This window comes from Watersipora subatra, chromosome 4 (assembly GCF_963576615.1).
Source record: "Watersipora subatra chromosome 4, tzWatSuba1.1, whole genome shotgun sequence".
NCBI lineage: Eukaryota > Metazoa > Bryozoa > Gymnolaemata > Cheilostomatida > Watersiporidae > Watersipora > Watersipora subatra.
The window spans coordinates 50,773,294-50,800,818 of NC_088711.1; the positions used below are offsets into that span (position 1 = coordinate 50,773,294).

At 33.6% G+C, this 27,525-nt stretch overlaps 1 protein-coding gene across 1 annotated transcript in view; it reads left to right on the forward strand.

Moving 5' to 3' along the window:
• The window catches only part of LOC137394329 (uncharacterized), a 48,011-nt gene that overhangs the window by 14,282 nt on the left and 6,204 nt on the right, over positions 1-27,525 (forward strand). The window contains exons 4-6 of the mRNA XM_068081047.1: positions 6,144-6,314; positions 7,194-8,917; positions 10,915-11,686. Of these exons, the coding sequence (XP_067937148.1) occupies positions 6,144-6,314; positions 7,194-8,917; positions 10,915-11,686 (2,667 nt within the window). The remainder of the gene's footprint in view (positions 1-6,143; positions 6,315-7,193; positions 8,918-10,914; positions 11,687-27,525) is intronic.

Consider the following 27,525-nt stretch of genomic DNA (forward strand, 5'->3'; position numbering starts at 1 on the left):
CCACCTATTTAAGCTTTATTGAACCAAGGTTACATCTATAAGGGTCAGAAACCGTAAACTGACTAGGGTAAGTTCAGTTAGTAACTTGGTATACCAAAATTATAATTAACTTCACCAAATACAATTTATCTACATTACTCTGTCTTATATATCTTCTGGCCCAAATTTAATTTCATCAAGGGTGGCTAAAACGGTCCAATAGCAGCTCAGCTGTGTAAGCAAATAATATAAGTAATTTTATGTAGGGCATGTAATGTAATGATATCTGTGCGATCTGAAATGGAAGTTCTGTTTGAACATGTGCAGATTATATTTTACCGTATCATTGGCTGAATCGATAAGACTGAGAAAACTTCTAGAGAGGTTCTGGTCAGATGGAGACACCTACATCAATCTCACATTTTGTTCCATTTAAGGTACTTTTTAAGATTCATCCACTTGTGAACTATTCCATTAGTTTTTTACAGATGATAGATTTGTTCTATTTACATCATTACTAACATAAGTAGTTTGTAGTCTTTACATCTCAGACTGTTTGTTCTTCTACTCAAGTTATAGTTCATATTTGAACACTTTATTATTAGCGATTAGGCTTGACGCTATTCAAATAATCTGAAAGCTAAGTCTTTACTTTATCCTACTACCATAGCAACTACCATAACGCTTGTTAAGAGGTTACAGGCCTCGATCATGTTACTGCAAACACTTGATGCAAACCTAAGTTCTATAGAGACAAGCGCTTCACTCTGCATATCTGAGAAGGGCTGCCTTAAGCAGTGCTATATAATAAACTCAAAACATTTACTTTAATTGCTGGCTAATAATGAAATACATTAAATGGAGTTAAAAGAACTTCAGGCACTCACAAACTTTTGACATTTAATTTAATTCAACTAATATTGCCAGTATTGCTTTGAAAATATTTTATTAGAAAATTGATTCTTCTATCTCCTCTCTGATATGGTTTTTGCTCCAATAATTGAATTTTTATCTTGACCAATGAGTCACGACTTCAGTGTAGCAGTGAGCAGTAGTAGGATATTCTAAATTTTTACATTAATAAATGCTCCCAGTGTCTATCACTGCAAGTACATCATATTAATTGCACTACGGTATCCTATAGTTTCCTACATACTGTTGACTTGTATAATATTTAAGTTGCCATAGTTTCGTGATTACCATTCTCATTACAAAATTGAGCCTGTGTATTTGTGACACCATAATTTTCCTATATAGTCACTGAAGAGACTGACATATGGCGAACACTAGTAGCCTGAAAGTCTAGCATGCCAGTGATCATCAGATGTTCTAATAAAATAACTGGGTCATGATCTCAGAAAGTGGGGTTGAGTTGAAAATTATCAAAATTTAGATAGTAGCTCAGCTTAACAAAAGAAAATCTACAAATTTTTCTGCAGAAAAAAATTAGTTTTTACGTTGATTAAAACTGATTTTATAGTCAAAAGTCTACATATACTTTTTTAAAACAGTTGAAACACAAATCTTAAAAAATCGCCCTTAAAGTTTCGAGTCACGTAACTAGTTGTTTACAGTTAGAATCACCACAGCAACCACTTCTAAATTTAGCCGTAATTGCACAAATACAGCGGTTCTAGGACAGAACTTTATACTGAATTTGAATATTAAAATTAAAAAGTGGAAATTATTTAATGTCTATGGATAATATTAGCTACAAGTTGATAAACAAATTTTGTTGATTGCAAAAAATTTGATTTGTCACCAGAATATGGTTACATGTAACATAAAAATATCTTCCATATTATAGTCAATACAATAAAACTTAGATCTAAATCCCAATAGTTCAATTAAAATATTTTCATTAGTAATAATTCTTATTAGTATTGACCGATAACGAGTCAAAATTAAAGGGTGGAATATATGTTGCTGGTTATGGCTACTTCACGGTTAATATTTCTTCCGCGTTTAAATGGACACTTGTCCATACTAGGTTCATCCAAAGTGTTGGAGAAAGTTTATGGTATTTTTACTGGGGGACTAACTAAGTCTCGGCAATGCTCCTTACAAAATTTTCTTGTAATGTTGTACAGGCAATGGCTGCTGATTGACTATCAATCCAAATGGCATCAACTGGTCAGGCATGGAGTTGTCAATTGGTTTTATATCAAATGGCTGAGTAGCGCAGAGCGTTAAATTGTTGAACTGTCTAACATTTACATGTTCTGGTGATTTACTATCAAATACAAACTAATATGCTGTTTTGATTCCTGAAATATTTCTGTAGTAGTTTTGCAGATATGAACTCCAATCGTATGTAGGCACTAGGACTTTTCCATTTTGTGAGCCAACAGGGACTCCCAAATTAAGAAAAGAAGTACTCTGAATACAGTCTTTTATTTTAGCTAACGACGAAACCAACTAATTCCGGTATCTTTTTTGATTATTCCAAAAAATAAATCAGGCCCAAACTCTGTGTGTCCTGTTATCATAAAATTTAACTCAACTCTTTGATGAAAGCTATGCAGGTACATCAGCACGTAATCATTTTTATTTTGTTCTGTGAAATTATCTGCATGTAAGGTCAGGTAATTTTTAGATTCATCAGACTAGTTTGTCTCCAAGTAGTGATGCAGATAGGATATCACACTGTTGCATCTTTTGCCTACCACTACGTTTCCATGATGTGCATAATTCACAAATTTGAGCCAATCCGCAAGTTTTCCGCGTCATATAAACATCATAAATCCACAAGCAAAGCAAAGTTTTGCGATCCACTAAAAATTATCGAATCCTTGATGCTTGTGAATCATGGAAATGGCGCTTGCGAATCATGCACATTAAAATATCGTGGCATTATAAATATTTTTACACTTCCGTCATTTTTATTTCGATTTCAGCAGTCTCAAGTAGAGGTGGAACGAGACAGGTTTTTTGAGTTCGAGACGAGACTCGAGACACTGTCTTGTGAAAATTCGAGACTCGAGACACGAGACAGTGAAATAATGAGCATTTGGTGATGATTTCACTACACAAGTACTAGCTACTCGGTATATATAAATTAATAAATCTATTTTTAAATTAAATTTTCCCCTGGTGTAAACGATTTAAATACAACATTTTAATTATTATAGTGATATGCATGTAGTTTTTGTAAACAAAAGTGACACAAACAGCTCTAAAATACCGAAGTTATATATTCTAAGAATTTTGAGCTTGATTGATCATAATTATTATAAACATATTGCTTTGTACATGTCTATTTTTACCATCTATTAAATAGTTCTTACTTTTTAATGTAATGAAACCGATAGCCGTCGCTCTACAAAGAAATACCGCAACTAAAAGAACACACGATAACACTTTCATTCTTATCGTTTCATTAATGTTAAGTTTTGTTTATGTATTAACTGTAGTATGTGAATTATATTTAAATTGTACTCATGAAATTATATTAATTACTGTATACATGAACATGTATATTCTTATATTGAGTTAACAAAACGTTATTGTTAACCGAACACGGACTATGGTCGACACGGCCTTTCGTTCGTTTCTCCGTGTCCGGGCAAGTTTTACCCGCGATTGGTAGTATATACGTAAAAGAGGCCCGAATTTTATGAAGGTCAGTTGGTGTTTAGACGTGATACGATAAAATACAGACATTTTACCCGCAAAAGTTATCCAATTTATTAAATTGGATTATCCGAAGAGTAATTAGATACGACCCGGTATCTGTTTTAAGAACACAGAACCGAACTAAAATATAACAGGGCCGTTGTCGCGGACTACATGATTAGACTCAGTGGCCAACATAATCAATAGCAACAGGTAGTAACGGATCGGGTATAACTTTAAAGGCAGCTGAACGCAATCCGTTACAATATATGGAGTTGTTGCTACCACAAGAAGCCATGTTTTAACGACCGTGCGCAGGCGCTTTAGTTCTATTTCCTGTCTCGAGTTTGGCAATAGTTAACTCGAGACGAGACCGATACGAGACGAGACAGGTCGATAGTCGAGACGTCTCGTGTCTCGTTCCACCTTTAGTCTCAAGGCACACACTTTCCAAACGATCGCTGCTAAGCTAAGCGTGGCAAGACTGCTTACCTATTTAAAGAGTCATTAATTAGGCTAATACTTGACCTTTGGGGTCAAGCGCTGGCGTTAAATGCGCTTTGGCAGGTGTTCATTGAAAGGCTCTATTGCAAAGTAACTCGATTTGCAAATCATGCGAAACATGCGAAGTATGGAAGTCATGGGAACATAGTGTATGCTAATCGCCTCATACACTGGTAGTTTGTTTGACAGAGTAGCGATTGTTCTGTGGCTCCAAATATTGCACACTTTCTTAGTGTTTTAAAGTAAACAGGTCCTGGTTGTAATGGATTTGATAGATAATGCACTTGTTGCATCATATCAAATGAACTGTGCATGCATTTTTTTATTTAGCTTTAGCATCATATCTCTGTAATATAACCTAGCCTGAGAGGCAACTGCTAGATGAGCTTCCTGTTGTTTCAGGACTGCTTTTTTTTCTCATCAGATTTAGATGTATTTCTTCAGCAAAATATATCAAAGCTTTAACACAAAATAACTGATATGAAAATAATTGATGTTTAAATCGAAGCACAAACTGAAAATTAAATTATTGTATAGAAAAACACTAAAGAGTCTTGCATAAAGATAGTTCAATATTTAGCTACATCAAACATCAGAGTGTAGTAGCAAAAAGTAATATACTTACTGGTAAATAACAGTGTTGTTCCGCTGACGAGTTTAGCACAAATCTGGCATTGGTTTACAGCAGTGTACTCCAGGGAATAGCAACTTCCACATTCGTTTAAAACTAGAGATGCTGACTTTTAAAAATTCAGCATTAAAACTTGCTTCACAATAATGGCTGTAAACATATTTTTAGTCATGCGTGAAGGCAACACTTCCGTAGCTTCTCGGGATATTCCGTTCAATCTACCTAGTAGCACTAAACTGTGCTGTTGCAGGAACTTTTTCAGGAATCTTTCAAAGCATACAGACTGTTAGTATATGATCTTTGTTTTGCTTCCACAATTTAGCTTCCTTGGAATGATTGGCTGGACTGACTTGTAGAGATTAATGATCTTGTCCAGCGTGTTGAAACGCATAGTGTGCATATATGCAAACATAACTCTGCATATTGGCTTATTATAGTGTTTATACTCAGTTCTAGCTTCATATCTAAGTAGATTACCAGCTCTTTTTGTAGAAACTGTGTGCTTATTACTATGAAATCCGCATTCAATCTTTGCTAAGATAGCAATATCCAACTCAGAACTGGATAGTTCAGAGCAAGAATATCTGCAGAGACTGGTTTCATTGTTCTCGAATTGAAGTGTACACTTAGAGCCCCCTGGACCAAATTTACAGGAACATTTACAAAAAAGAGTGATTAGGAAGATCGAACATTTTGTAACCAGCGTGAAGTTCACTTTCGTGAAGGAAATTTCCTAACGCGGTCTGAACTCTTAACGGCTTCTTGATCTTCTAACTGTCTAATTATCTCTTCATAATCATCTTCGGCTTCGATCGAACATAGAAAATCATCTACATCAGTATCTTAATCTTCAGCAGCTGATTCTGCATCAGTTACATTGCCAAAATATTCTTTGAAGGTATCATTTATTTCTTTAATACTAATCAAGTCAATGAAAAAAAATGCTCATTCGACTTATGCGGTGCCATGTTTTATTATTCTCGGTTTGCATAGCAACGGCTTTGCGAGGCAATCTTAGGCTGTTTTAAACTTTTGTTAAACAGAGTTCAGATTTTGAAAGAACATTCTTGATTGGCCTAAATAAATGTAACTTTCAGAACGCAACAAATGCATGTGGGATTGAGATTACTGACTTGCAATCGCTAATACGCAAATTCAATACGTGCGACTTAACCCCACTTACCGAGCTTGCGGCCCAACTGTTATAAAACCTCTACAGAGAGTTGAGATGGCTGATCCGCTTGATTACTGATTACAAGATAATCTTTACCAGCAACTGATCTAATATCGAAAATGGTGGGTCAGCACTGTATAAGACTATATTTCACTGTTCAAATCCATTTACTTACACAGACCAATTTTTAGGAATAAGAGTATTCGTTTTTTTCGACATTTATGATTTCTTTTGTTGTAGAGAAAGAAGAAAAGACTGAGTACCTAATGGATGTGATTTTTTACATAGAATGGTTAGCTAGAACTTACAAAGAGAAGGCAGAACAGTCTGGTTATTGGAGGCACTATCTGCAGATGAGTGTACATTCTTTCAAACCAACTAGATTAAAAGGTGGAGAGGTGCACAAAGAAAGTGAGTGCAGTGGGATATGGTGAATCTCATAGTAGGAGACTGAAACATAACTGAGCTGTTATTCTGGAGCAGAGAGTATTTTTACAGATCTGTTCAGTATAATGAAACTTTAAAATTTATGATTTTACCAAATGTTCAAATTCCACTCCAGTAGAATATGCACTAATTTTATATGTAATTCAAATAATTATTTTTTGGATTAAAATGCAGTTCATGCACTTTAAATATATAACAAAATATATTTTTTAAATGTATTTTGAATATATATACATATACTTTATGCATTTTATGTTAGGATGCGACTAGCTAAATTAATATACCACAAACTATTGGAAAATTGTATTTGTCAATAATGGCTCAAAGATCAATCTAAAATTGTTTTTATATAAACTTCTTAATATATTTGTTGCAGCTATGATTTGTGTCAATTTTTTGTAAGATAATAAGAACTCATACATAACTTTACTACTGCTAAAGTTAGATGTTCTCAGATATGTTCTCCCCTTTGAGATTCTTGAAAGACTTTAACTTAAAGAGTAGATAATTCCTGTGACAATTGAGCTTATAAATTCTTCTATTGTTTTTAATTAGAGCTACAATAGCTTTGAGCTGTTATTATTTGTAATAACAGTAAATAAATAAAATGACAGTAAAATAAATTAATGTCAATAAATATAAAAAAGGTAAATGATGGTAGAATGTTCTACCGTTTATTAGGAATTAAAGTGTCAGTGTTTATAGTGCTTATAGCAACTTGGTTGATATAAGAAATCAGATTGAGTTCTACCTGAGGCTATGAAACACAAAAATATTTTTATTTTGCAATTTTTATTTATAATCTTTAGGCTCACGGGCTAGCTAACTTCTGCCTTGCACAAGACTTAACTCCAGCAAGACGTAGACTTGTATATGAAATAGAAAAAAGCTGGTACAAAGGAAACCATCATCTCAGCTATGATCAGCATCAACAGTTAATAAATGAACACAAACAACTTCTGACAAACTACAGAGAAGGAACTAGAGAGGACTTTGCTGGTTTAGACAGCTTAGTGGAGGCTTTAGACACTGGTGAGCTATCCAGTGAAAGAAGTTTAAAAAATGCAGAAGAATTCTGTCTGAAACTATTTCAAGCAAGTGGATCATGTACTGATGGACTTATCAAAGTGTCCAGAATACTTCTGCAAGATAGTGTTGCAATACTAAAACAAGAAGGAAAATATCCGCCATGCCAATTTGCTCTGATCGGGCTAGGATCAATCACCGAAGGAGAAGCAACTCCCTACTCTGATTTAGAATATGCCCTCATTGTTGAGAAAGAATCAGAATACTTTGAAAAATTAGCTGTTGACACTTACTTCAGGATAGGGAATCTGGGAGAGAGTCCGCTTAAAGGATTTGATATCGGGGAACTCAAAGGTAGTGAGTATCTTGATAGTCAGATGACACTATTCACAACTGGCTACAGAATAGACGGAATAACTAAAAATTCTGGAAATATTCCGACAGGTAATGGCAGAAAAGGAGGTCACACTCTGACCCTTACAGTTTACAGTTTGATGGATCTCTATCGACAAGAAGCCGAGGCTAAATTTGATGGATTTCCAGGAGACAAATCGGACATGTTCTCTTCTAATGTAGTCATTCTCTCTAATGGAGAAACACCTGATAGTAGCCAGGTCTATGATCATTTTATTGCAGCAAGAGAACATTATGAAAATTCTGTGTTGAATGAAACAAACGCTGTCCAACAAAAACGCCTCGATTCATTTCGAATGGATATTGATAAATTTTCATTTGTGCCAGACTTCGTCAAGTTTCAACCTCCAAATAATCTGAATGTCAGGGTAAAAGAGAAGATTTTCCGTTACCCAACTCTACTAGCAAATAACATGAAGATGTGTCTAGGACTACACTCTAAACGCTCATGGGAGATATGGACAGAAATGCATCAACTTGACATCTTGTCAACAAAGAATCAAAAGTACCTAAATATTCTTCTAGCAACTGCCATTTACTTACGAACTTCTGCTTATCTCAATTCAAGCTCTCAGACAAATGATGTGCAAATTGACAAGTACCATAAAGGAAGGCACGACACAGTCTACACGGTTCCCACACACTTGTTTGTACTTATGGGCTACTTACTTGTACAAATCAAAAAATGTATTAACTCTGCAATGCCTCAAGTGATGACTCTCGTTGATCTATCTTTGCTAACAGAAAAAATGACAGTTTCGCTTGAGAATCATTGGTTGCTAGCTGAAGTACTTTACTTTACTGGACAGTACGAATCAGCTAAAAAGGTAGTCAGTAAATCTATAGGCCAACCACTCAACAGTGACAGCGATGTCGGGCTGTGGGAGATCATCAGTCAAACCACGCTACAAACAAGCGACTTACTTGACCGCAAAGATATTCCACAAAAACGAGCTGAACTTTGTGCCTACCTCCTATACTACACGGAAATATATAAATCAGCGTTTCGTTTCTTCAATTATTTCATCTTCACACAAGAAGGCCAGCATGGTCTTTGGAAGCTGTTGGCAGCTCATTGCAGTAAAGAAATAGGAGATTACAAAAAAGCTCAAGAACTAGTCAGAGATGTGAGTGTTTCTTTGTTGATATAAATTTCACATCGATTTATGCATTAAAAATGTTTGGAGATTTTAAAGTTTCAAGATCAATTTTTGAAATGTTTTTAGTCTTGAAAAAATGATTTTCATTTCATAAAATTTCACAACTCAGGCTCCGTTTGTTAGATATTTTTTTTTTTTATTTCAATTTCTATAAAAAATATTTGTTTCAGAAAGATTCAAATATTGAAAAGTTTTCCAGAAGCAGTGGTGATAGCACAAAACAAAAAATATGGCTGAAAATTTATTTATGCATACCAACATGTTTTCATTAATAAATTATAACTTGGAAAAGGAAGGAAGGAACAAAATCAGAAGTATATTCCTGTGATGATTTAACCTGTGAAGACCTGTGAAAATTTCATGACTTCTATTCTTGGTTTAGTTACCATTTTCTACACAGGTAATCAACAACTTCTGTTAGTCTTTGGTTGACCATAAACAACACCAAGATAAACCCATGTTGGCTGACTTATCCTCTATCTTTTTTACATTCTTGAAGCATGATAAACCCTTAAAAAAAATCAAATAGTCTGCTCAGAGCTGTTATCATTTGTTTGTCATTCTCTGGCTGCCTCTCCTTGCTGCCTGATTTGTTTGTTTATGTTTGTGGTAAATGATTTAAAACATACAATCACAGCTATGCATTTTTTTATTTTAGCTCTTTAGCTATAGCAAGTCACATTAGTGACAAGCAACTCCGATAATTTTGTACGGAATAAAGAGTTGAAAGACACCCGATGTGCCATTAGCAAAATTGGTATCTAGTAAGGGTGAGCCTGTATGCATTTTTTACAAAAAATAAACAAAAAGGCATTTCATTGGTTGACTCAGTACTTTTCATGTCAAGATGGATATCGATTGTGAACAAATATAATTTCGACTTAGTGCATAAGATGTTGCAAATATTTTATCTCAATAGACCTTTGACTAATCATTTAGTAGTAAAAGTAGCAATGAATCTGATGATTTAGATGGTGACTGTAATTTTGTTGTAACTAATGTTTCAATAGAGAGCTGAGCGGAAGATGTATTTCTCGGGAAAATTTCAATTCTTTTAATTTCGAAATTCAAAAAATAAAAATGGTATTGCAAGACTATTTACCAGAGATGGGTAGTTTACAGTGTAGTTAACATGCTTGCTTGAGCAAGCCTCACTTCACTAATGAATTGAAAAGAATTTAATCTCTCGTATATGTAGAACTAGCTGCGTTACTCCTGTTCTCGTATTCCTAGAATTGTATTAACTCAGCGCATCCTACCAGGAATAAGTGAATTGAATCAAGTCTTTACTCTCACCATAGATAATTTCACTCGAACTCTATTTTTAATAAGCAAAATCGCTCGAAACAAAATGCAAAAATCCTTCCCTTTATAATTAATACATTGATAAAAAATCTATCACCAACAATATGCCCTGAGTGACCCAAATGGTTATTTGATGTGTGCCAAAGTGAAGACATCCTTGCAGCTCCATGTTGCCACCTGTACATGCTTTTGTAAGACTTCTATCACACTGTGTATTTTTATTGACCAATAATATGTACTATGCACCAACTTTATGGTTTGTCTGCAAACAGACAATAAGCCTATTTATAAGCTTTATAACTGCTTGTAATCATTGTTCATTCTAATTGAATGATAAGAAAACCTTTTTAACAACTCCCTTCAGGCCTGTATTTCCTGGTTACAAGTTGGAGCAGCAAATTTTAGGTGATTGATTAGTTATGAACATGTGGAAGGTTGGGGGCCGGTGTACACCTCCTAATATTATATAGTATTCATCAATTGCTTACACTGAATAACTTAGTGTAAGTTTTATCTTGGTACTCCACTTCATGATAGTTACAAGTTGTTATATTGGTATCATGATATGTTATACTGCAGTTCCTAATGACTAAGAACATGTTGAAATAAACAATGTTTGGTATAAGACTTCTTGCAAAGATATCTAATATCTGTCTCAGGCTGAAAAAGACATGGAGTCATCAGAAAGTGGGAACCTGTTCCAAATAACTGATGACAGCAACCGAGATACATCACAGACATATGAAAGCATTGGATCAATGTACTTTCGACTGAGTGAATATGACAAGGCATTTGAGTATCATACAAAAGCTTTAAAGATGGACCGAAACATGTATGGTGAAAATGTTCATTATGACCTTGCTGTAGACCACAACAACATTGGTTTAGTATACTACTCACAAGGTGAATATGGACAAGCACTGGAATATTACATCAAATCATTGGATATGTGGAAAGCCATATATGGTGCTGAGACTAACCAAACTGATCTTGCTTGGGGCTACAATAATATAGGTTCGGTATACTACTCATTAGGTGACTATGGACAAGCACTGGAATATTATACCAAATCATTGAATATGTGTAAAGCTATATATGGTGAGGAGAAAAACCATACTGCTATTGCCAGTAGCTACAACAATATAGGTTCAGTATACAACTCACTAGGTGACTATGGACCAGCACTAGAATATCACACCAAATCATTTGATATGTGCAAAGCTATATATGGTGATGATACTGACCATACTGATATTGCTAGGGGCTACAATAATGTAGGTTCGGTATACTACTCACTAGGTGACTATGGACAAGCATTAGAATATCACACCAAATCATTAGATATTTGTAAAGCTATATACGGTGATGAGACTAACCATACTGCAATTGCCAGTAGCTACAACAACATAGGTTCAGTATACTACTCACTAGGTGAGTATGGACAAGCACTAGAATACTATACTAAATCATTGGAAATGTGTAAAGCTATATATGGTGCTGAGACTAACCATACTGATATTGCTATGCGCTACAGCAACATTGGCTCAGTATACGAATCACTAGGTGATCATGACCAAGGGCTGAACTGTTACACCACATCATTGGATATGCTTCACACAATATACAGAGATAAACCAAATCACCCTCACATACAGCATTTACAAAATATAATCTTTACTTGCGTAAATGAAATTTCATCCTAGTAGCTATTTTATGAATAATCCTTTATGTCAAAAGTGGTAACGTTATTACCACTCCTAGCACTCATATTATTCCATTTTGAATCTATATTAAGTTTTGGTATAATGTTTATTATTGGACAATCAGTTTATCCTTCTATACTAATTGTGACAGAAACTTCCTTTATTTATCCTCCGTATTTTTTACTTGTTATCCATGTTTACTTGTAGAACTCTTTAGCGTATGTTCTCCATTTAAATTTTACTTTATTTTCATTTTATGGTAATATATAATGATAATATACATAATATATATTTATGATAATATATAGTAATATCGGCAGCTCTTGGTGAGTAATATTGATTGTTCACAGTTGTTAATTAAAGTGAAATCTAAAGCTGGTCAAAAGATTCTGTTAGTAGGCAGGTTTAATATTACTACAGAGTGGGATGCAACTTCATTTCCTGCTTTAAAATTTGAGTGGTTAGCAAAGTTAATTTAGACAAGTGGCTAAATGAATTTAATCAGTTAAATCATAGCTTTAGCTTTTTTAGTTTGCATCAAGAATCATGTATAATAAATCAACAACTGATGTTATGAGACACATTCTGATTTTACAGCTCGTGTTTTGAGCCCTGAACTTTACAAGTCTTTCAAATGAATAATTACAGCTCTTTGACTCACACTTCCATATCGCTATCACTAAAGCAGCGCTGTAATTGATAAAAATCCCATGATGAAGCTTTGTTTTTTAACGATGCTACAGAGTGAGAAGCTGTTAATTTTACTTTACCAATATTTAATAAGGAACAGGTACATGTATTAAATAAGTGTATAATGAACCCGCTACAGGGTAAATAATAAGATTATACATGCTTTCACAGGACTTAGCTCATCTAGATGATGCAGGGGTAAACAACTTCACGTTATCTCAATTCACCAGCAGCATGACCTACCACCAAAAAGGTCTGACCTCAGCTGAGCTTGTGATTCTTAACAAAATCCACATTGTCATAAATAAACCAATAGAACAGCTAGCGAACAAACAGTGACAAAATAATGTTGGTTTAATCACGCTTCTAAGAAGTTGAAATTTTATTGTCACAAATTTAATGTTTGATGGGAACATAATTGGCTAATCATGGGATATAATCATTGATATTGTTTAGAAAACATTATTGAACTGAACTGAGTTGAGTTACTAGTAAGAGAAACTAGTGGGGTTTGCTGAATTCAAGTTTAATAAAGCTCAGAGAACACTACATCATGCAGACACCAGTAGAGCTACATATTTAACAAAAAACAAATGCTAAGTTTTTATCAGAAGATTGAAGCCGGTAAGACATCAATCCCTGATAGGAGACAGTCCACAAAAACTGTGGAATAATAGCATAGCCTAGCATTAAGCTCACAACAAGCTAACAGAACATTTTCCACAGAACTGAATCATAAACTAGAAACCACAGTACACAAAACATAAGTTTTTGTCACTTTCGCTTCAGCCACTGGAAATTATCCAACCAGTGTTACATTTAACGATTTCCCAATGAACAGTAATGGCTCTATGAAAGCATTGGTAGTGGATATCGTTATAAGATCATAATCTCCTAACAGTTTTGATTCTTAACATTTTTAGAGCACTTCCACATCAACTCACTATTGAACAATACAAGTATGATTTTAAAAATATCAGCCAATTCCGAGGGATTAGATTTGTGGAGGAAGTCAACCAGTGTAATAACCAGACCAATGAGCCTGACTAATAAAAACTAGAAAGTTAGACTGGGTGAGACTGGCCAGTTGTACTAGCCAAGATCAGCTAGGCGATCATACCCCAGGATATGCTGCCTGTCGCATATGTTATGCATGATGGAGCCATGTAAAACACTCATTGACAGAGCTTACCAGACGAAGATGACATAAAAGGTTTAGCTGCTCTACGATAGATGACTACACCACCTGCATGGGATCGTATTTACCTGTGTACTCTGTGTGAAGATATTTACATGCCATCTATGTAAATACCTGCTATAAGTATTTATAAATGTACTGCTCAATGCTACAACGACTTCTTATTGCTAAACTTCACAAGAGTCGGTGGCAATAAGAAAGTGTTTAGACTCCAGGAGACCAAATCGCTAAACTGGCTGACATATGGGCTTCCTCTGCAATCTTTTGGGTTCACTCTCAAGAATCAGGAAAAAATGACTCACTGACTCATTTCGGTTTTGTTATGTGATTAATGTTTAGTGCAAACAGTGCCATTTTGGTTTAAGGTGTAAACTTTGTCTTGAAAGAAATTAAAGTCATAAACATTTTATAAAATAAAAAAATATTAGCTGTATGCTTACTTTCTATATGAAAAATTAAGAATATTAAACTATAAAGTCTTCTCATACGCTTTAAAAATATCTCAAGTTCTTACTTGACATTACTATATATAGCCAACAAAAATGGCACGGTTTATGCATTTCAAAAAATCATTAGCCTAACGATCTAAAACTATAATGAGTGGTTCATCATAGCGTTTGTTATTTATATTACTTTCAGTGATGACTGAAAGCACAAAACCAAAATTGGAGAAGACTTCAACAAAAATAATAATTTCAAATTAGTATATTCTACACCATGTTTATAAAGAAAATGACTATTTGAGAATGCTAAATGATTGTAAAATTTTCAACATGTCTTAGTGAACCTGAAGAAAAGACAGAATATATACATTCGGATTCAATGCGTGTATTTTATGTTTGCAGAACTCTGGTGTGCATGCAGGAATGACAGGGCATAGGCACAAATGAACTTGAAAATGTATGAACGTATACAGGAATGACAACTCCCAAACATGGTTGATATAATATATATTACAAGTATCAGCGTTCCTTAGTAATTTATTCATCATAGTAATTTAATCATCATACTTTAATGAATCAATCGTAGGTCGATTGATTCATTTCAAAAAACTAATAGTTTAAAGGGCAAACACTATAATGAGCAGTTCAGTCAGTCATCCTACTTGATGACTGACAGTACAAAACCGAAAGTAAAAAAGACTGCAACAAAAAACAATAATGTCAAATTGGTAAACTATACAGCATTTTTATAAATAAAATGGTAATTTTGGGATGCTAGATGGGTATAGAATGTTTAAAATGCCGTAGTGAACCTGAAGCAAATATGTTAAATAGATGCATTATATTTCAGTGAGTGGTGTGTGCGTGAAAAAAATAGGGTATAGGCACAACAGACCTTTGGAAATGTGTGTACGTATACTGAAATGACAACTCTCAGTTATGGTTGATGCGATAGATATTGAATGTATTAAGGTTTGCTAATACTTAGAAATTATAATTTCCAATTGAGTTGATGTTGACCAACGAACATTACACGAAAATTTTAATTTTTATATTTAGGATATCCAGTAAGATGCTTTCAATGCACCTCTCACAGAATGTTACTGTTTGACAAATTTGTTGTGCTGATGCCCTGTGCATTATGAGCCCTTTTGACAGTACAGCAAAAATTTAACTTTTTTACTATCGTAATAAAACAAGTCCTGAAAATTTACATACTGACTCTGTTTTTACAGTTGAAGTTTCTTAAATTTGCTGTGAGAAGGTATTCAAGACCATGTTGATCATCAGTAAAACATTAATTTTGAAGGATATTACTCCGTGTGTTTATTAGGAGTCTGCGAGTTTTTTTTAAAAGTATTTTTGATAAAAAATTTTGCGAGTTGAAGTGCAAGAAATCAAAGAATGCTTAATTTGGCAAAAAAGAATTCCGTTTTTTAGTAGAATGAAATCTCAAAAAACACACACAAAGCAAGCATAGAAAATTTTGTGGTATCCAGTAGTTACTAAAAGTAAAATTACAAATTGGTATACAGTGAAACCATGAATTGAACATCTCCCTTATTTGAACAGCACCTCATTAACCTTCATTTGACTGCCACTATAGAAAAAGAGTTAAAAATATAGTATCATCTTATAATAGAACGCCACCTCCATTTTACCGCCCCTTTGACGTCTTTAATATTTACCAACCAACCACAGCAAGAGATCAGTAGGAAATTGTCAACAAAATCATACCAACAACGACTTGATTGCATACGTAATAATTAATTATTGCGTTGTTTCTCTTCATACCGAAATCCGTATTCCAACTTTAAAGCATTTCGATTTTTTGTTGTTCGAACTTTGAAAAAAATAACATAGAAATAATTGGTAGCTGTATCAGGCTAAAAGTAGTTTTAATAATCTTGATACTTTGAACTATGTGAAAAATGGTTGAAAAGTAGTTGATTTACTTAATGAATGACTATTTTTAGGCTAAAAGTTGTGCTTAGCCACCCATCTGGCTAAAATTTTATCATTACTTGCACAAAATGAAATACGTAAAAGGTATTCTCTGCCTGTTGAGACATCAATATCGATTAGTTCAGCAGTGCTGAAAAAAAGTTGTCATCAGAAGACAATGTAGAAGGTATTGAACATCTTGAAGAAGATGAAATGGTTCCAAATGGAAGCAACAATCAGAACTCAACTGACTCAGCAAATGATACTAATATCTTTAATTTAAAAGTATTTATTGTTTCTTAATGTATTATAAATATGGTTTGTATATGTCACTTGTTCTTGAATATAAATTCATAGCATTATATAAGTTACCATTATATAATTTACAAATTTAAAGTGTATTATTTGCTAGCATCAATGTTGTTACGTAAATTCAGCTTTTGATGGATCAAAGCTCATAAATCTTCTATTGCAATTACAAAGCCTGTTTTGGCTGCAAACTATCAATTATATCAATAAGTACAATAAGCTTCTGTGCAACATCTAAAATACAACTCTAAAATGAAAATGTGCCTTCAAATTTAAAATAAAATAAAACATTGAAAGCTCCAACAAATTGCAACGCAAGGCACAGACTAAAATATAATTGCGGGTAAATTACAAATGATATATACCAACTGGCAAAAGTGTTTTTTGCATAATGCATAATTATTTAGAGGTCTTTGACAAGTTAATGACTGTTAATGACGCTTCTCCCCAAGGAGAGTTCAAAATGTAGGTGACATTTTGCTTCGCGCTTAGGGTTAAATCTTTCTTTCCTAAATTCTGATGAGCTGATTGAAAAATGCCACGACAGCTTTTATTCAAACTTCAGTTCTATTTGAACGCCACCTTTATTTGACTACCACTAAAGGTGAAGAGTAAAAAAATAAAACCTTGTGACGTTCAAATATAGGTTTTACGGTATATCGATGCACATAATGTGCTGAAAAGCAAAATAAATGTCCCTGTTAGATAGCAATATCATGCCAGAGTAATACTTATCTGTATACCATAGAACCTTCAAATTGAGTACAGTGAGAAGGATTGACTCTATTTCGTGCCCTGATACCTAAAAATTGTACTGAATTTCAGCTTTAAAAAATTTGTGATGCCCAATGAGCAATCCTTAGAATAACTTTATTTGGTAATAAGAACAGTAGATACACAATAGTTTATGTATACATGTAGAAAGTTACAGATCAGTCACATAGTTACATAGGGGATGTTTTACATGCTACTTGATATGACATTCTGCTCTGTTTATGATTCCATTAAATGCTACCATTTGGGGTAAAAAAAACTTTTGTTATGGGCTACATCGTGGGATGCTTGTAAATGCACACCACTGTTTTTTGTATTATATAAATTTTTATCATTTAATGAAGTTGATTCTGTATGTCTATGAATTTGTACCAGATTATGTATTGCTATTTAGTTGCATATAAGTATACAGTAGGTATCTCTTTGCTGGCATGTACACATACATTTTTGTGTGGGCACATAGCACTACCTAATCTGGAGCATTTTCGTATATGTAGATATACGTTGCCAATTACATAGAAAGGATATGCAGGGAAATGGTTGCATGGAAAGCCATGAAATGTATCAACAACTATAACATGATGTAGCATTAGATCAGGGCTTCCTGGCTATGTCTGCACTTCATCATGTTCACAGCCTTTTTGTTTCCCCCAAAATGAGTACATGTGAGTTTGACCTTGTCAGTCGTAGGTCTGACAATGAAAATGTATAGGAAAGGGCTTCAATAAATCAAATGTTTTCCCCAACACGCGACAGCTTTGAGTAAAAAACAGCAGAGCAAAAAATGTAACAAATAAAAAGCAAAAACATTTAAATATAAAACTGGTTATAAAAGTTCTCACAGGATGAGAGAAGTTGTTAGAGTCTCTATTAAGGAAAAAATTTCCGTTCAGACAAACAGACCGATAGTTTTAATCTTCATAAATAAAGATTATCAAAAGTAAAAAAAAAACACTACAAAACTTACTATTTGCTGTTTATATCACAGGTCGCTACATAATACTAAAAGTTAAATCATTATGAACATACAAAATTATTTTTTATTCACTAACATGAGGAGCACAGCTCATCTGCAGCAGGCCATCAGATTACAGAAAAAAATTTGGTCAAGTGGAAAACTAGACTCTTTCCATTGACCAGCACCCTTGAATTTTATTTACATTTCATTACTTCTTATACTATTGCATTTACATCACACTCTTTAGAATTTGGTCTTATTTTTCAAGTCACTGTGATAGGTTTGATAATTTTAATGTTAATGGTTAGTCATGAAATAATATACACCCGAAGCTAAATTACTACCAGTGAACTTTATTTAAAATGTTGAACAAACATGATAACCGTCTGTGTTCAAAACAACAATTTTTATACGACAGAGATAGCATAAAAATATAGAGCAATTATTTTGATAGGTAAATGTTCCATATATTATGTTAGCCATCTACAAGTTTTCCAGCTAAAGAAAACTATCTTGATACTTGTTGCTAGACCATTTAGACCTGGATGAAAGTTGTAATTCAATCTAATTAGTTATTGTGCAAAAAGTCGATGTCTCCCATCACTACTACATCTGTGATTTATTTTAAGCTTCATTCAGAGAAATGTACTTGCAATAAACATTTAATTGACCTAGTATTCCGAGTCTGTTGAAGGTACCATTTTTCTTTAGTAACGAACTTCAAACTTGTGTTAAGATGGTATAATAACTGATAACTTCATGATCAGTATATCATTTGAAGTAGGCCGTCATTGCAAGGTTGGGCCCCTCAAGGTGTAGTTTTACAGTGGCCTGCAATTGGTGTTTACCATTGTTTCATAGAAAAACACATGCATAGTAGAGCTGTAAGCCAGCTGAACAAACCTAGTCTACATGGTTTAAGATACCTTTTGATCATCCGAGTCTATTGCTCCCATATTCTGCCAACAAGTGAGAGCTTTCAGTAGTTTCGTTAGAGCTACTTCAGGTTTGCCCTATGATCTGATAAGTGAGTTGAAAACTGTCCATGGAAAACAATCGGTGAACAATGGAGATCATTGAGCATATGTATACAAATCGCACTTGATGTAAGGCAATTAAATAGCATGCCATAAACTAGATAAAGATTTGCAGATTTTGTATGCAAAATTTGGGAAGGCCACTTACAGTACTTCGCCTCTGCTCTGTATTTACCGACTGTCTCATGCCTACATGTTGACTTGCAGTACTCCACTCATACTCTGTATATATGTAGTAACACTCTGTACACACGCCGCAGTAGGGTAGGAGTTCCACCATCTATAAGAATAGCCTCCTCATCTATAAAAAAATTGTCTGTTACCCATGAACTTTGCTTTGCCTCATTCTATAAAAATTCTGAGGTACGCAAAATGTCATAAAATTATACTGCAATTGTTTGCTCAGTCTAATTTTTATTTCAACTGTATGTATTACAGAGTACAGTCAATGTTTCATGTTTTTGAGTTTTTCTTTTGTTTTTACTGGTTCATGTTTCCGCAGAGAGTAGATAGTTACTGATTGTATTTTAGGATTCATATCAGTCTCAAAATTTTAGGACACCCAACATTATGTGTTTTACGATTCCGAAAGATGGCTGATCCATTGAATCACATATATATGTATATATATATATACAGTATATATATACATATATATATATATATATATATATATATATATATATATATATATATATATATATATATATATATATATAGTTCATTCACTTTAGCTTTTTGTGATGCAAAATCTGATTTTGGGACCGGCATAGACCTATTAACTATACTAGACTGGGTCATCTAATGCATCAGGGCTCAGCATTGTGTCCTACTTAAATAGTCACATTCTTCGTGATGTGACATCACTGTTTTGTTGACTTTCCCTAGTCCAGGCGAGCATTTTAAGTAGAAAGCCATTGAGAAAGCAGCAACTACCTGCACTGGAAAAGGTTCATAGGTAAATTTTGCTCCAATCGTTTTCAAGTGTGATTGTGATAAATATCTAGATATATAGAGCAAGAACTCTAGTGGATTTTTTCGAAATATGCATACAAATAATCTTTTTTCCAAAATGTTTTCTAAAGTTCATCGCTTGCACTGCAATTTGAAAAGTTGTTTGCACAAAGTGAGGTTAAGCGCATAGTAGGCCGAATGCTGCCCATTTCATAAAGTTTTTCATCGCCATGGCATGTGGACATAGGCTAGTAAATGAGTATGGTGATGGCTGCGCTATATTTAAGAGTGTAGCTAAACTCAAGCGGAAAGATTTTTACTTTATGATGGTCTCATAAGAATGTTGCCCATTGCAAAGGGCAACATTGATAATTTTTTGAATAGATCAATATACATTTTTACTGGCACTTTACATATGAAATATTCAACATTATGCTTACAAATTTGCAGGGTAGAAAATGCATAGCGTATAAACTTTGCATCTGAAATTTTAAACCAATATATTGTGTACTTTAGTAGTTATGTCAAATTACTTGGAGCAAGAAAAATTGCTTTTCATTCTTTCAATCACTATGTTTCCATGATGCGCAGTACTTTGATGCAGCCCCCTCCGAAATCGAAAGAATTGTACTTTTACATGGTGCGCAGTGAATGTCAGGAAATAAGCCAGAAAAGATAACTTGTATAAATCGACTCGCTGGATGGATAGGGCCTACATGAAATCGATCGTGGATACTGAACGACAGAAACGGTCTTTTTATGCTTTTGCCGTCAATATACTTTTATTTACCATACACATTCACAATGTTTTACAAACCTTAATACAATTTTTACAAAAATAGTTTCTTAATAAATATTTATTTAAGTAATATATTATTTAAATGCTACTTTAGGACCTGCTACCTAATTCTCGAAAGGTGTTGGTATCGATAACAAAGTCCAGGAAAGTAATCACTTCATCATCCTCGTAGGAGCAGACCATAATTAAATTTAAGTGAAAGAAGATCGAAAGAATAGCAAAAACAAAATAAGCAGGATAACCTTTGTACTAGTTCATGGCGCTCGAAGAATCTGTCTCCACAGCATGATAGCTATGCGCAGCCACTGTGCAATTGCTGCTTATTTGCTGCAAATTTGCACTGGCTTTGAACTGATCAGTGCGCTGTGATTTCAGTGCGAAGACGCCGTTTCCATGCCTCGGAAAGAACGCAGCTCTCTAAGGACTGCGCATCATGGAAACATAGTGAAGGTAAACAATGATGACTCATTTGCCTGACCAGCCGGATATGAACAAAGCATTGACATTGCGTCACAAAGAATGTGGCTATTTACGGAGGGCGCCACAGCTTCGCATTGCCCAGTCTAGTACAGTGCACCCTCGAAATACGATTACTCTGATATACGATCTGATATGATCACCATACAAGTTTGAGAAAAGTTTAGCCCGAGTTAAAATTTTCCCGTCGGTGTGCTCATAAACAAGTCGAAATAAAAAAGACACCAAAATATAGTTTGCCGAAAACATTCTTAGAACGTTTAGAAGAGACACGATGATCGACTTCTCTCATGTTCGCAGGAAAAATTTTGTGTAAAATATACAAGCGAGAGCAAGTATTCATTTGTAGCGTTATTATAGCTTCTACTATAAACTTTCAAGTCAGCATACGTATATAACTACAAGTATCTACATTTAATTTGTTATCTATGGAACCTGAGACCAATACAAACATTACAAATTGAAGGAAAAATGATTTCTATGTCCACAAAGTTGGATGTCGTAAATAAGAAGAAGGGACCCGTATTATTAACATTGTCAAGGAATATGATTGCACCCAATCAGCATTTGCAATTATTACTAAAACAAGAACTCCATTAAAGCAAGCACAAGAAAGAGCTTCCGACTGAAGATTTGAATGAGCTAGGTCATGCACGCGATCGGCATTCAAAAGGAGCAATCATTTAGTAAAGGCGAGGATGTAGAAGATACAGAAAACCCCACATTCGCAGAAATATTTCAAGTGTTTAACTTACTGATGTGGACTGGTACATTAAAACAATGCATGTATAATATATATTATTTATCTCTTGTGTGGCATGTTTTTCATATTTTATTCATTTTATTTGTTTTTTTTATTTTATGTTTTATTTTCTTGTTTAGCCATGTCTTTGCATATGGGCTTGTTATTTTCTACATGAATACAATTCATTGCATTTATGTGTGTAACTCATGTAACTAGCTACTCAAGATAGTTGACGTATCAACATTACTTTCTGAAACTTGCTAAAGCCCTGTCCCTCCTAGGGTATAAATACGTAAAAACCTTGTATGCATGGTTACATTGATTCTTGTGCATATTTCATACAAGACAAACTACTGTACTAAATTCTCTGGATCCTTTTATAAGCGCTAGCTAGCAATTTTCTGCATTGCGCCATCAATTTTTTTTTGTAGAAAAGGTAAAAAAATTGGACAGGAATGGACAACTTTTTTTAGCTGGCTAAAAAATTCCATTTCCTTACGTTTTAAATTTATTTTCAAGTTTACAGCACCATAATTAGCATTGAAACGTTTTTGCCTCTTCTCTGCTTTACTTGCTACATGTACCCACTAAAGCCACTTTACTCCAAATGTATGTACTTCCTGTCCTGTATAGAAAATAAAATTTTATTCTTCTTTTCGGTAGCCATTAAATGGTCAAGTGTGTGAGAGGCCGCTTTCTATAACTGAATCGCTCGGCCTTATTGATTTCGGTTGAAAAAGGTTTCATCCAGATAGGCTAAAGTTTCTAGTGAAAGTGAAAATAGGAACTGCTGAAGGATAGCATTTCGTGATAAACAATTGAAATTCAGTAAAATAGTTCAAAATACATACTAAAACTTAGTTTTAAGTGTAAGTTTAGCAAGCTAAACTTACTTGGAGTGAATTCAAAGCTCATGTTATGGCAGTTATGCGTACCTTTTGAAGGCAAGAACTCCTTACCGTACGTACTGTATTTGGTACACACATTATAATTTTGCATTTTATTGCAGATCATAACCATTAAAATACACTAAATACAATACAGGTACTGTAGGCAACTATAATTACTAAAGTTAAAATACTATTTTGTTGCTAATTGTCAATATGTAAACATTTTTATAAAAAACAATTGACGATTTTTACCAGGGGGTGTTTGCATTGTAGGCCAGGGATCGCTAAACATATTATGGAAATGTTTAGTTTTTCCATATCCATTTTCATAAACATAAATATTTCTATAATTTCATGGAAATGGATATGGAAATTTCATTTTAGAAATATGGAAATGTTATGGAAATGGAAATAATATGGAAATGAATAATGGAAATGGAAAAAATATGGAAATGAATTATGGAAATGTTATGGAAATAGAAAAAATATGGAAATGAATTATGGAAATTTTATGGAAATGGAAATAATATGGAAATGAATTATGGAAATATTATGGAAATGGAAATAATATGGAAATAAATTATGGAAATTTTATGGAAATGGAAATAATATGGAACAAAATTATGGAAAAGTTATTGAAATGGAAATGATATGGAAATGATTTATGGAAATGTTATGGAAATGGAAATAATACGGAAATGAATTATGGAAATTGTGACAAACACGTAATCCCTGTTGTAGGCCCATTGTATTATTACAATGGTCTCTACACTCCTACATACGATTTTTTTCACCATACGATGCCAACCCTGGAACGAATTAACATCGTATCTCGAGGGTGCACTGTATAATTAATAGGTCTATAGCGACAGGTTTCCATCAATATATGCTAAAGTCAATTTGATCATATCATTAAGGTTATTCTTGATCTGGTAAACATGCTTTCTAACAAACATATGAAAACTCTTTCCACAATTGAGAAAATTTCAAAGGCAAATTAATAGCCGCTGTAAATGAGTTCTTGTGTTTAAAAATTTGTTTGTGTCAAAAAGTTTGATCAGATGAAATTTTGACTAATAAATCGCTAAAACATAACCTACAATTTGATTTAATTTTTGTATCTGTAAACTAACTTTGTCCAGAGATATAAACGTTTGAATGATTCCATCTTTTAAAACGCTAAGATTCGAGCGGGTGTTTCATTTGTCACATAACGAGTGATACATGTAAAAAGAGTCAACAAGCAATAAATATAAAATATCTTCTTTAACCAATCAGCAGCACAAAACTTTTATATAGGTCATACTAAATGTTATCGCTAGTAAAACATGTTGTCTGTGATCTCGAAGTTAGGGATTTTGCTCAATTACTAGCCTAGATTGAATTATTACATCAACATCAATATTCACTGAATTAATTGACATCGTTAATTTACTGATTTACTGGATCGACACGATTAATTGACAAACAAGATAATTTAAATCCCACTTCCAGTTCCTGCGAAGGTGACTCAAAGTTGTTTCTGAGCATCAGGTGGTTAAAGTTTTGGGCAGGCAGCGTATGATTATAGATGACCGGCATCAGCAGCCTTATGCTGTCGAGGAAGAATTGAGTTAAATTTGTCTTTAATTTTAAGTCGCCTTTATATACACATGAGTTTACATTTAAATTTTGTTTCTCTGTTAGAGACTACAATGTCACTTCCGTGGGTGATACGAAATAAACAATGTTGATTGTTAAATTGAGGCCTTTTACATTAATCTATAGCATCTAGGCATATACCGGCTTGGATTGATGAGCAAGTGTTAAATATACTAAAGGTATTAGTTTTAGTACTCATGAATACATTTATTATTTAATATAATTATAACTTTTTGCTATCACTAATCATCATTTCATAGCTTTTTCTTTGTTTCACCCAGCTGTAATATTCGCTTCAAGTTTTTTTTGGCCATTTAATCTGGTAAATTATGTTCATGATTAGAATTTATGCTCACTTCTCACTTGTAGAAAACGAGAAAAATCGATTGATTGATGCTAATCTTTAACCCCCAGAAACAAAGCTTTGAATTGTTGTCCTGGCGTACTTATGCTTTCGTTAAACATTTATTCATTTTTAAAGCTTCACTCGCAATCTATCAAACTCCCAATTTAAAAGCTTTCAGTAGATACGCTTTAGAACCACATACTTATGAATGACATTTTTTATTAATTACATTTGTTTTATTGATTACAAGATTTTATGTAGCTACACAAATGAAAACTGCCACACACAAAAAAAGAGAGATGAGTTGGTGCAGCACAAACTATGATATGTTTTGTTAAAGTTTGCTGCAGTAGATTAATTTGTCTTATTAAATGAGCTGAAACTGTGAGTGGATAAATTGGATAAATTTTTTAAATAAAAACTTTATAACAAGATGAAAATTTTTTGGCTTGTAAAACTTATATAATAACATTATTGTTGAGTGTGATGCAAAACATAATTTGCGAAACATATTAAATATATCATAGCCTCGCTGCCATCTGTGCTGAAATCTTGTCTGATAAATGAATTTATGAAGTGTAATCAGAGCTGTATTGACAAGCTTTGTGCACAGCTTGACTCAATTCTAATGGACCAATTACCTATCAGGAGCTCAAAATTTTTTAGTGAAAACAGGCGAGACCACAAACCATCAACTATAGGTGCAGCAATGGCTTTATTAACCTTTTGGCATAATTGGTGGGTTGATTGATTTAATACAAATTGGTGTGTTACGATCACTATTTTGGTAATTCACTAATTTTAACACGGTAATACTATTTTCATTAAGTCGTAAAACTATTTGTATACTCGAATCAACTAGTCCAATGTGACCAGTAATTTTTTTCTGCAATTTGATACTTATATTGACTAGGTAACATTGACTATACATGAATTTTTAGGGGTACCGTCGGTTTTGTCATATGTTTGAATATATTTTTTTCAAAGATCGGCTTGCTTATTTTATCTAGTAATTAGTTTATGTGCAGCAACTGAAAATTCTGCTGATACAAACGCCGCGATGAAGTAAGTTAACTCCACAACCTAATCACCGTAGACCATCAAAATTAATAATCTGTACTCATATGTTCACGCAGCGTTTAGCGAGAGCTAACATGACAAGTTTTTAATTTTCCTGATTTGAGGAATTTGTGACATTTATAATAATGTATCTGTAGCTAATTTAAAATTTTTATTCTAGCCTACATGAGCAAATACAAAATAAAATATATGCCAATCGAGCAGCGTAGAACTAGAATTTTATCGCAATAGCCAATGAGAACACGAGAGATACAGACAGGTTGTATATATCATGTGTTACATCATTTTGTGCAAGTCTTTTTTTTCTTGAGCGTTTTTACCGCAATCAATGTTTGTCGATTTTAATCTTCAAATATATTGACAATGAGATTGCCTACCACAACAAACAACATCTCAACTGATAGAAAAAAAAAATACCTTCTTTAAAAGTCAACTAAAATTTGATAAATTTGGGATATATTTTCCAGTCATTTTTTCAGACGAGTAAAAATAATTGTAGCCTATAACTTTAATTGGAGACTGGTGGTTTCTTAAAATAGGTTTATGGTGTCACCCTGCTCATCTATGATGCGACGATAATGACATCACAGAGACAACTTCATTCTTGTTCCTCTGATTTATTACACAAATGATTCAATATGAGTCAATATGGTTCAATTCAAGTCATGTTAGTTTGGCAAAGCATTAGTAAGATTTAAATCTTTCAACATTTAAGAAATTAGTCATCATTCCCCAACATAGAAGCTCACCCTAACTGCATCAGACAATCAGACTAAAAAACGCTTTTCTATCAAACGGGATAGCTCTGATACTTGGCAATTGTACCAATGTTTTTTCTCTACAAAATATTGACCAGCAAATGATTGTTAATCTCATTAATTTGTTTAAGATTTTCTGGCACAGACTTCTTGGCACAGGAATTTTTAGTGCAAATTTTTTGATATCAAATGCTTTGCTACGTTACACCAAAAACATTTTTATGCTTATAAACAGTTAATAAAATGATTTTCGCAAATCAAAGGTTTTGCATAAATCTTAAAGATGGTTTTAGAAAATGTGCAGAAAAGCTTCTTTAACAAGGTTAAAAGGTTTAATGTGGGTTACCCTTTTCTTGTTTGGGAAAAGTGCCTATATGCAGTAAGATAAACACTATCAAGTTTTTTGGCTATTATCACATAGACTTGTGATGATGAAGGTGGTGCATGATTAAATGTTCCATCTGCGTACCAGAAGTCAAAACAAGATAAAAATTATCTAATCTAAATTCTTTTTAAGTACCAAC